The 11610-nt window shown below is 44.5% G+C and overlaps 1 protein-coding gene across 4 annotated transcripts; it reads left to right on the top strand.

Annotated features, from left to right (window-relative positions):
- Positions 1 to 553: 553 nt before the first annotated feature.
- Positions 554 to 11610, top strand: TRIM25 (tripartite motif containing 25). Of its 4 annotated transcripts, XM_005012325.5 has the most exons (10): positions 555 to 1265; positions 2114 to 2209; positions 3201 to 3434; positions 3979 to 4135; positions 5072 to 5176; positions 5596 to 5679; positions 6126 to 6191; positions 6824 to 6850; positions 7202 to 7330; positions 7998 to 11610. In XM_005012325.5, the coding sequence occupies exons 1-10, from the start codon at positions 645 to 647 to the stop codon at positions 8528 to 8530; spliced, it is 2052 nt and encodes a 683-aa protein (XP_005012382.4). In that variant the 5' UTR covers positions 555 to 644; the 3' UTR covers positions 8531 to 11610. The 4 variants fall into 4 exon arrangements, with proteins under 4 accessions (XP_012948209.4, XP_005012382.4, XP_012948210.4 ...); XM_013092755.5 differs by lacking the exon at positions 6824 to 6850 and having other exon boundaries at positions 554 to 1265; XM_013092756.5 differs by lacking the exon at positions 5072 to 5176.

Below are 11610 nucleotides of genomic sequence, written 5' to 3'. Positions count from 1 at the left end.
GTTCATTTGCAGTCATTGTCAGTGACCAGCTCTCAGATATCTCCAGGCGTTTGTGTCCCCTCAGGCTCATCACAAAATCCTGAGCTGCAAATCCCTGCGGAGCTGGAGGTAACGGTGGAGCCGCGCCGCATTTCCTACGAACTCATCCACCCTCAAGCAAATTACATACCTGGTCCCTGAGCTCCTCTGTCACAGCCAGGTTATGCTGTTATTACAGAGCAGTCAATCAAATTTCCATACTGTATCTCCTGCCTAACTTCCCTCTGTTAGTTTGAGGAAGAAGCAAAGCGTGGAGGAAAAAAAAAAAAAAAAAAAAAGAGAGAGAGAGGAAATGCATTGAGGTGGTTTCTGCGTGCACACAGCCCTAAGTTGGGTGCATTAACGGGAGCTGCTTCGGCCGTGCTCGGTGTGTAAAACCAGACGGGGCCCTGCTGGGAGCCCCCCGCTGTGTGCCCGCCCCGTACCGGGGGGGTCCCGGAGCCGCTGCCCCCGCTCGCTGCGGCCGGGGGCCGGTCCCGGAGCCGCCGCACCTCCCAGCGAGGCGGGGCCCGGCCACGTCGTTTGCCGGAAAAGCTCGGCCCCAAGTTTCGTTTCTGGGCAGCTGAGGAGCGGCGGCGGTGGCTGCGGGTGGCACGGTCGGGACGATGGCGGCGCTGACCCGAGCCGTGTCCGAGCCGAACCTGGCGGGGCTGGAGGAGGATCTGACCTGCTCCATCTGCCTCTCCCTCTTCGACACCCCCGTGACGGTGCCGTGCGGCCACAACTTCTGCGCCTCCTGCCTGGACCTCACCTGGGCCGAGCTGGATGCCGGCTTCAGCTGCCCTCAGTGCCGGACCACCTTCCCGGGCCGGCCTCAGCTCCGCAAGAACACGGTGCTGTGCCGGGTGGTGGAGCAGCTGCAGGGCTGCACCGCGGCCGAGGAGCAGCAGAAGCAGGAGGATGAGGAAGATGAGGCGGTGGCGGAGGAAGCAGCGTCCCCCGTGTACTGCGACAGCTGCCTGCAGGCTCATGCAGCACAGACGTGCCTGACCTGCATGGCCTCCTTCTGCGCCGAGCACCTGCAGCCGCACCACGACAGCCCGGCCTTCCGCGACCACCAGCTCTGCCCACCCGTGCGTGACCTGCAGCAGCGCAAGTGCTCGCAGCACAACAAGGTCTTCGAGTTCTTCTGCAAGCAGCACGGCACCTGCATCTGCTCCCTCTGCCTCCTCAGCCACAAGCTGTGTAACGCCAGCCCCCTGCAGCAGGCCAAGGCTGAAGCTGAGGTGAGCGGGGCAGGGGCAGGGGCAGGGTGGCTTGGCTCGGTCCAGGCTGCAAGCCTCCTGCCTGTCTGTCCTTCTGATGTCTGTCCTCCTGTGTGAGCCCGAGCTCTTCGGAGGCTCTACACACCTCGCCTGAGGCGAGGAGAGGGGTCTCCAGGCTGGCGTCGGGGTGATGGGTGGCCCAGCCTTGAGCCGTGCTGGCTGGTGAGGCTCCTGGTGAGGCTTGGCAGGGAGCCGCTGGCTTACTGAGAGCCTGTAGGCACCGCTCACTGCTGCTATGTTCTTAGAAAGCAAAGAGCTATAGAAGTACCCTAGAGCGATCTCGAGCATGTGCTAAGGAAGAGACGTGCTAAGGAAGAGCCAGGAGCAGGTTCTCCAGGGAGCAGCACGGAAGGAAACCTGGCTTCGTATTGTATAACTGAAGACAGCTTCCCTGACTTTGCTTAGCAGCATTTTAAACTAAAAGAATAACTGACCAATAAAATTATTGGAGTGAGAGGTGAAGAGCAGTGTTTACCTAGTAAACCTAGTTTTAACTAATGCTCAAAGTCCAGCCTAAGAGATGAAGTAAAGTTTATTTTAAGCACAGGGAACAGCTTTGCTGATGAACAGCCCTTATCAAGAGAGTGACTCAACAATGTCCATCCTGCTGCTGGGAAAGGCGGAGCCGCAGGGAGGGTTCTGGCTTCACACACCAGGCGTGTGCAGGAGAGCATTTTTACATTCCATAAGGTTTAAGGAGCAGTGAGTTTTAAATCAGTAGTACTAAATGCTTACAGTGGTTATGCAGAAGTTTCTATAAATACAGTAACTTCTTTTTCTAAAATCTTATCTGATCTCCTCTACTACAGTCAGCACTGAAGAAGAAACTGACAGAGCTGCATAATCACAGTGAAAAAGCCACTCGAGCGATGAACTCTGTGAAAACAAGCCAAACCCAAACTGCTGTAAGTGGGAAACTTCCTGTTCTAAACACTGTCCAGTCGCTTGGTGTATGCTGGCTGCTGAGCATTGTTGATGCTCGTACTCTTGTGACAACAGCTGTAGTATCGAGATTGTATTGCCAGGAGAAGATCTTATTGGGAAGGAACAAAAAAGAGATGTTTTGGCAGAGCCAGGCAGCTCCATGGCAGATGGGACCAAATGCAGCCACCTTTCAAGGGCTTTATTCTTGCATGTGCTGATGTACCCGAGCGGTAACTGGGCTCAAACCCATCCGTTCCTGTGCACCTGAAAGAATGCAGCTGTGTAGCCTAAGCTGAAGCACGAGTGGGCAGTAATAGCTGCCCCCTTGCTGAAATGTGGAATGGCTCTTTCCCATAATTTAACACAGCCTGTCCTTACTCATACCGAACAATTGGGGTTGTCATGTGTTGGCTGCTGGATCAGGTACATCTCACCTGTACCGTCCTTTCTGGACTGTGTGGTGGGGACCAAGAAACTGCAAAACTGCCAGAGTAGCTCTTCTGTGCTCCTCCAGAACACCTCTTGGAGGATGGGGAATAACTCTGTATTAACTGAAGATGCCACAAAGCACATCGCTGACACAGGAACAACTCCAGCCGTACAAGTGGGTGTGTGGTGTCAAAGCTGGCGAAGGCCTGATACAGTTCCACTTCTTCTAACCACTAGATGGCACGGCTGGCCTGGCCTCTGCCCAGCAGCCTCCCAGAACAGAGGCTAAGAACTGTCTTGATTTCTTGGGAGTAAATGATTTTTCTTTCCAAACAAAATAGGAATGCATAGCTTTTATATTTCTAATTTCAAGTAATTAGTTTAGATGTTCCTCAAAGACTTTCATTTTTGTTTTTTTTTTCTTCGTTGTTTTTTGTTTGTTTGTTTTGTTTTGTTTGTTTGTTTGTTTTTGTAATAGCAGCTGCACTTCTTCCACAAACTGTTCTTTTGAAACCAGTGTCTATCTGTCCTTGTTTGCTTCAGGAGACAGCTGCCAGAAAGCGAGATTTGATGAGAAACGAGTTCTTGGAAATTAAAGCTTTGATTGAAGAAAAAGAAAACCAGATCTTTAAAGTAATCATGGAAGAAGAAAAAAGAGTTTGCACTAAGTTTGATTACATTTATACTGTTCTGGGAAGTAAGAAGAATGAAATTCAATCTCTCAGAGACCAGATTGAGATGGCACTGACAGAACATGATGACGTTCTGTTTTTAAAGGTAATAAGTCCTCTAGATGCAAATCTAATTCTTCAAGTTTCTAGAATGCAGAATCAAAAAAAAACTGCTGTGGCAGTCCTGCTCTCCAGCCACTTTATTCAAATGACAATCCAATCATGTGCAAGAACCTTCTGTAAAAAGGTGTACTGATAAGCACTCAGATAACAGTGAAAGAGCACTGGAACAAACTTCTGTCCAGTAAATTGCAGCCCCCTCCCTCACCAGCTTGCCTACTACTACTGCCACAAGCAGAAAGGTCACTGAATGACAGAACCCATCTCTGTGAGGGATGTGTTACATCTCCATACTGCAATGAAGTCTAGTAGATCTTTCTCATTGCTTCAGGTATCAGTTAGAAATTACTGCTTATGGTTTGCTGAGTTGTTGTTGAAAGTTTGCCGTGGCTCATGTCTGACTGTCACCTTTGCTTGTTCGCATTTGAGCTGAATGCACAAAACCTACTCCATTTAAAGTAACTTGGTTGTATTTGTCTACATCTGCCACAGAAGGTGGTCTGCATGAGATGTTCCATTTCTCATTTCAGAGAGCAGCAGCACTGCAACGAGCATCAACAAAAGAGGTTTTTGTGCCTGTAATTGAAATGGACCAAAACTTGATACATACTGCTTATCAGTCTGCCATTAACCTTAAAGAAATGGTCAAGCTTACAGTGAGTCAGCCTAAGGAGAAAAAAACAGAAGGTATTGTATCACTTAGAGAACTGGCATTTTATGATTTGATCCTTTATGCCTTTGAGCTCAAGTGAGGGATATTCTCACTGCAATTGAAATATCATTTAAAAAAAAAAAAAACACAACCACAACTAGTGCAGCAAATAGAGCTGGTTAATATGAACTGTCTTCCAACTTCTGTGGTCCTGCATTTCCAAACAAAAACATACAGTCTGCTCTAAAGTATAGGAGAACAAAATGTGCTAGTGTTTCTTTACTCATTACTTACCCAAGTATAGATCACTGGGACACTAAGCCCCTCTGGCACAACTTGGCCTTTATTCCTTAGAGTAATTTACATTTTTATTATGCAGCAGGGTTGGACACAGTCACAGAATCACACAATGTTATGGATTGGAAGGGACCTTGAAAGATCATCTAGTCCAATCCCCCTTCCAAAGCAGGCACATCTAGATCAGGTCATGCAGGAATGTGTCCAGGCAGGTTTTGAATGTCTCCAGAGAAGGAGACTCCACAACCCCCCTGGGCAGCCTGTTCCAGTGTTCTGTCACTCTCACTGTAAAAAAGTTTCTTCTCATATTTAAGCAGAACCACCCATGTTTCAGCTTGCACCCCTTGTCCTATCATTAGATATCACTCAGAAGACCCTGTCTCTGTCCTCCTCACACTAACCCTTTACATATTTATAAACATTAATAAGTCACCCCTCAGTCTCCTCCAAGCTAAAGAGACCTGGCTCCCTCAGCCTTTCCTCGTAAGGAGATGCTTCACTCCCTTAATCATCGTTGTGGCTCTGTGCTGGACTCTCTCAAGCAATTCCCTGTCCTTGAACTGAGGGGCCCAGAACTGGACACAATATTCCAGACGTGGTCTCACCAGGGCAGAGTAGAGGGGGAGGAGAACTTCTCTTGACCTACTAACCACGCCACTTCTAATACACCCCAGGATGCTATTGGCCTTCTTGGCCACAAGGGCACAGTGCTGGCTTATGGTCATCCGGCTGTTTACCAGGAACCCCAGGTCCCTTTCCCCTACGCTGGTCTCCAACAGGTCAGTCCCCGACTTATACTGGTATCTGGAGTTGTTCTTGGCCAGATGCAAGACTCTACGCTTGCCCTTGTTACATTTCATTATATACATGTATGATATGTGGATATCAGGATATTCAGGATATGTGGATTTGAGGGGGAGACATAAAACACCCTGGAGTGATTGAACTACCCAATTGTAAAGGCACTAATTGTATAAATGTTGTAGAATGAAGCTCTACTTACGGGGTTAAGCAAAAGTATCTTCTGGACTGGGGCTTGGGTAACTTCCATGTAGTTCTGACTTTGCCAAGTATCACTTAAGTTCTAATCGCATAAATTCTAATTACATGCCTGAAAAATATGATTGAAAAAATGTCCTTTTTCATGCATAATTGTCCTTGGCAATACAAACCATAATGTAAAATATTGATATTGCAGAGAAACAAACAGCTAGGAAAGCTAAGCCCCCTCAAGCAGCTGCACTAAATAGACCTGTTCCTGGGAGAAAGCCGGTTGGACCACGTAAGTACTAAGGAACATCATCCTCTCCTAAGGTTTTGCCATTAAATAAAGAGCTCAAGCAGTACCCAAGAGCTGCTCACTCTAGTGGGGATGCAGCAATGATCTGTAATGAGCACTTTTGTGTGGGAAGGGGAGGATGTTTTATGCTATTTAGCGATGGATGTTGTGTGAGCTGTAAAGAAGCAAACTGCATGGATACAATGGTGCATTAGCCTCAGCGTGCATGTGTGCTTGTGGTGTTGTCAGTGCAGGCTGTAAAGCAAAGGAGAGCTTCCCTACCCTCTGGTTCTTGCAGTACTTCACTGCCTTTCTGCCTTGCAATGCAACGGAATATTTACTTTTCACTTGTGCAAAATGTCTATGCTTTTTTGATGGATTTGTATGTAATGAATCCTGCTTATTAGCTATTCATGTTCTTTTTTTTTTTTTTTTTCTCCCTTCACAAGAGCGTCCAAACAAAGAGAAAAAACCTTCCCAGGTTCAAGAACCTTTGCAGGAGGAGGCAGATAACCGTAAGTGGTGATTAACAGTGGCCTTACTTAAACATCTTGCTTAAAGTCTAAGGCTGATGGAGACAGTCTTTGTGGCAGGGTATGCTCAGGTCTTTCAGTGCTGTTTTATCCATTTGCTGGTATTCATGTGGCATTCTGGCCTCTTTGGAAGATCTTCCATGTTCTCTTTTTCAACTTGATCTAAGTGTTAAGAAACTAATTCTGTCACTTCCACTGAGCTCCTGACATACAGTCCTTTCTGTTCATGAGTCCTGTGTGGAGAGCGCTCAGAGGGGTTTGCTGTGGATCACTTTACACAGTGGACGAGCAGCTCCTGGTGCTGCACTAACAATTCTGTTCTAAAAAAGAAGCAGCCTACGTGTCTCATGGGAATAGGGTGATTACCACTTCCTCTCACATGTTGTATCCAAAGGTAGAAATTAAGCTCCTTCCAGACTTATGACCCTAAGAAATAGGAGGCAAATAGTAGGTTGTGCTTCACGTGCAGCATTCCAGTATGTGTGTATTTCTGTGTGGCTTCAGCATGCTAGACTGTCAGCTTTATCTACTGCTGTGGCTTCAGAAGAGCCATGACAAGAATATTACAGTTAGCGTGAAGACAACTAACAGATAATTATTTTTTTTTTTTCCAGCGGACAAAAAGTTTTCCATTTCATTTGGTAAGTTCAGACTTGAGGATACTTATTCTAGTTTTCATTGACTACTCTTAAAATGCCAAGTAGACGATCACCGGGATTGGTGTATTAGGCAAAAGTTCAGCTGCTGCCTCTAAGGAGGCTCTTCCTGGTCACTGTGAGAGCTATCAAGTACTGAAAGAAGTTGCCTGGTGGCAATGGGATTTTGAAAACTTTACAAGACAGGGTGCAACCTGAGCTAATATTGAAGTTAGTCTTACTTGGCAGCAAGGAAGCTAGACCAGATAACTCAAGATCCACTCCAGCCTAAGTCTGTGTTAAGCATGCAAGGTTTCTTCCCAAGTGGCCAAACTCTCTTTTCTTTTGTCAATACAGGAGCACCAAACATGGGAGCACCAAGCACAGCAGCAACAACTGCAGGAGCATCAAAAGCTGCAACTGCGGCTAATACAAAAGATCTTATTAGCAGCTTTCTTCAGAAAGACAGAGAGGAGCTTTTGCAGTGTAAGATATCAACATTACACTATGTAAAGATGAACTTTCTGTGCTTATTGCACTGGTGTTATGTGACCTTTGTAGTTATTTGAAAGTTTTTGAGGGTGTTTAGTTAGCTAGGTTGCCTTTGGGGGGTTATTAACTAGTTGTTACAAGTTAAAGTTTTGGAGGATAAGGAGGAAGAAAGTTTACCTTACTAAACAGTGGTTATTTTGCCAGATGAGTAAAAATTAATATTCTGTATTCATGTATTTGCCACAGTGTAATTGAAGTTTTCTTAGTAATGACTTGGGTTTCCCCCCCCAAATGACTGCGTTAGGGGAACCTAGAAATGCAATGAAACCCACTTGATTTTTCGTTGAAATGAAACGTAGGCTCTTTCACTGCCAGATCAGTAATCTCTCTGTGCTGCCAGTATACATTTGGGTGGCTAGAGAAATTTGTGGGAATGCAGGAAGGAAGGAAGGAAACCTGTCCCTCCCTGTTTTCCTGCTCTGCAACATGGAGCTGCAGTTGAACCCAGCAGCTGTTACTGCAGCCCCAGGAACTGCCTACACTGCGGAGGAGAGCCGAGCAGGGAGATAAAGATGTGTAGGAACATGTGTTGCCTACACAGGACTGTGTAAATAAAACTGCATTGCTCTTTACTACCTTCAACTGATTCATGTCTTTACAGATGCTGCTAACATCACCCTGGATTTCAACACAGCTCATAACAAAGTGCATCTGTCTGAGAGATACACCAAGATGTCTGTCTCAGACACCCCCCTGAATTATAACCACCACCCTCAGCGTTTCACCTATTGTTCCCAAGTGCTGGGGTTCCAGTGCTTCAAGAGAGGCATCCACTACTGGGAAGTAGAACTGCAGCAGAAAAACTTCTGTGCCATTGGCATCTGCTATGGCAGCATGGACCGGGAGGGGCCAGACAGCCGCCTGGGTAGGAACAGCAGTTCTTGGTGTATTGAGTGGTTTAATTCCAAAATTTCAGCCTGGCATAATGATGTTGAAAAGAATTTACCCAATGTGAAGGCTACCAAGATTGGCGTGCTGCTGCACTGCGAGGGAGGCTTTGTGATTTTCTTGGCTGTTGGGGAGAAGCTTAACTTGATTTATAAATTCAAAACCCAGTTTACTGAGGCACTGTACCCTGCCTTCTGGGTATTTTCAAGTGGCACTGTTCTCTCCCTCTGCCAAATGAAAAAGTAAGGTCTGATATCTTAATGTAGTTTGCCTGGGTATTTACATGCAGATAATCATTCCTTGCAGTAACTTATCTTAGTAGCTATAACATGTATTTTACAAGTTCATGAGCTATTAACTTGCCTGTCTTAGTCAAAGCAGTCTCAAAAAATGTTTTAAGGTGAAAATCAATTTTTCAGCAGTTTGGAGTATCTGGTGATTCTTTGGTCTGAATTGCTAAAACCTTTAGATAGTAATTTAGTAAAATGTTGATGATAGTAAAAAAAAAAACAACAAACACACAGTTAAAGGGTTTGCAAAAACCTTGGCTGTCCTTCCAAAAGCAGTTATCATATGATCTGCTCATAAAAGGCTGCAGTAGCTGCTGTGGCTTCTGCAGTTTCCTGTAAAGGATCCCCAGATGTAGTTTTCAAGTCTGTAATAGCCTTGAGTCTGGGTAGCAGTACATGAGAAAGAAACGAGGAATTCCTTGAGAAATTCAGGTTTCAGGCTTTGAGGTTGGTCTCAGTTTTACCTTAATTCTTTCTCTATATTCAGTCCACTGTCTGTAGTCCAGATTTAAAATATACATGTTCTTAGTGTGAGATGGCCAATGAGATGCTGCAGAATGAACTATTGAAATCAGTAAATTCAGGTCTTGTGACAGCTATAAAATTAAGTATGACAAATCTCATCAGAAGGGAATGCAGATATTTTTAGAGTTGATGGATAAGAAAATGGTATCAGAATCATCAGGTAATGAATTGCTGAAGGAAGATTTCCTGCACAGTAGTAGTGTGGATCCTGTAATAATAGAGTTCGTGGGTTGAAGCAATCTGTCTCATGTTCTGACCCAGAATATGCTTCACATCGAAGGCTCTTCAGTGTTTTGTGTGTTGAGGAGTTCAGGGAGCCTATTTTTGGCTTGCATAGGAGCATAAATGTGCCGTTCACTTTATGACAGGAGACCCTGCTTTCTTTTCCTCATTGTGAGGCAGGATATTCTCTGCTGGCATATTTTTAGTTGCTTAGTTGGTAGAGACTGGATTTCCTACAGTGTGGTTATGTTACTGGGACTCTGATTTGAGGAGCACAGTACATAGAGAATATTTCCTCTGTGTGTGAAGCCTGCACACAGGGGAGTCTTTCGAAACAGAGAGGGAATTAGCACAAAGGAGAATACACTTCAACCCCAACTGGAATGGATTTCTAATTCTCCTGGTGTTCTTTCCTTTGGGTTGTAGTATGTCTCCAGAAGTCCTCACCATGCATAGAGGACTGTACCTCTGTATTTCTTAATTACAACTTTAAAAGAATTAGTAGGCAACCATGGTACTTGGATCTCATAGTTATTGGGCCTGTATCTTGGTAACATCTCTGGACTTACCATGCCAGCTCTAATTTCTTGGAGTAGGTCATGAAGAACAGAGAGAATTCCTGGACTCTGATAGGACTGAGTAATAAAACACAAAGCTACAGCTGACAGCTTGAAAGGGAATTGTTGGAATGCTCAAAGGAATCTCTGACTACATTCCATATTGATTGAAGTGGGAGACTTATAGGGATTTAGGCTTTGGTGTCTCCGTTTACTTGGTTTGTAAACTCTCAGTACATTGTCACAGGTAGCCCAAGTCCAATAGGATGTGTCTATCTGTTTGGCCAGAATGGGATATGGAATTTTTGCTGGATCTAAAAGTGCAATGGCTGTCTTTGGAGTGGTTGTCCTGCCTCAAGGGTCCATGCCTTCCAAAGCACAGTCAGCACTAAAACTGTCAAATTAAGCAAAACATTTTGAAAGGTGAGGAAGGAGGATGTGTCCTGTTTGAAGCAAAAAGTACACTGAAATATTTTTTTCTGCAGTTCCAGTTTGTCAGCTGTGGGGACATGAGCAGTTTGGTCTGAGAAATCTTGTCCCTTTGGCTTCCTAACCATAGCATAGGGCTGCAGACCCACTCAGTGGGGTGCTGAAAGTGTACGACATCCCCCCTTCATGGCTCTTCACTTCTCAAAGTGCCCCAGCAACTTGTGCAGTGGAGAAACTCCACCTCTTCTCGTCTTCTGTTGCTTGCTCTTTGACTTTCAAAGGGGTGTCAGAGTTAACCTTTAAAGTCTTTGGGCTTCTTTAGACATAGTATGGAGTGACACTCAACAGATGGACTTAATGATCTCAGAGGTCTTTTCCAACCTAAATGATTCTATGATTCTGTGTTCAAGCTAACGAGAGAAGAGTTCTTACTCTGCCACACTGGATAAGGGTAGATTCTTTAAATGTGATATGGGTATGTAACACGTTAAGACATGTTCTGGTTTACTATGGGCAGTGAAACAAGCCTGCCCCTGCACTAGTGATTCCTGTTTGGTTTTGTGCTTTGAATGAATTAAAATAGTAGAATGAGGGTCAGTTAATTTAGAACAAAATGAGAAATGCACAGTTGAGTTGTCACACTTCTGAAAACCGGTATTTCACTTAGTTTCAGAGAATATATCCTTTGCATATATAAAAATAGTGGGGGCAGATGTATCATTAGAATAAATTATCAGTTACAGCATGACAAATAACAACTAAAGTTTTTACTCATCCAGTAAGAGTATCAAAGCTGTACTGGTTTGTAAATGAAATGTAGACACGAGCATAAATTTCAATTACACTTCTCTTTTTAATACTGCAAAGAAATTGATTATCCAGTATAGGAAGAGAACTAATTCTGGTGTTAATAAAGCCATGAGTATGTGGAATGATTTGCATATTAATGTGTAAGTGATGGTAACTGGATAAATGCTTGCCCACTGAATGCCCTAATCTGCATTAATCTCTTCTTCCATTAAATAAATCAGTAAAATACTGTAGTTAGAAAAATAAATGCTTATGTAAGTACAAACCTGATGATTGTACTGGTATCAGCTATGTGCTTCAGTATGTACGTTATATGCTATTTGATATAGATGTTTCAGCTAGACAGCCTTGTCAGGGCAGTAGACATGGATTTTATGCCATCTGCTTTACTGTTGTACCTACAAATTTTCGAGAAGATGATTTCTGATCTTTTAAATTTTCAAGTGAATGAAATGATATTTTGAATTCAATAAATATTCTTGGTAAACTCTAA

Source organism: Anas platyrhynchos, chromosome 19 (assembly GCF_047663525.1).
Source record: "Anas platyrhynchos isolate ZD024472 breed Pekin duck chromosome 19, IASCAAS_PekinDuck_T2T, whole genome shotgun sequence".
NCBI classification, from domain to species: domain Eukaryota; kingdom Metazoa; phylum Chordata; class Aves; order Anseriformes; family Anatidae; genus Anas; species Anas platyrhynchos.
This window is presented reverse-complemented; position numbering and strand designations above follow the sequence as displayed.

Bases quoted from the DNA above. Each gene is read 5' to 3' on its own strand.
- TRIM25 (XM_005012325.5), top strand. From the start codon at position 645: ATGGCGGCGCTGACCCGAGCCGTGTCCGAGCCGAACCTGGCGGGGCTG. The intron at 4,136-5,071 runs GTATTGTATCAC...AATACACCCCAG, and splicing joins TAAGGAGAAAAAAACAGAAG to GATGCTATTGGCCTTCTTGG. The intron at 7,331-7,997 runs GTAAGATATCAA...ATGTCTTTACAG, and splicing joins CAGAGAGGAGCTTTTGCAGT to ATGCTGCTAACATCACCCTG.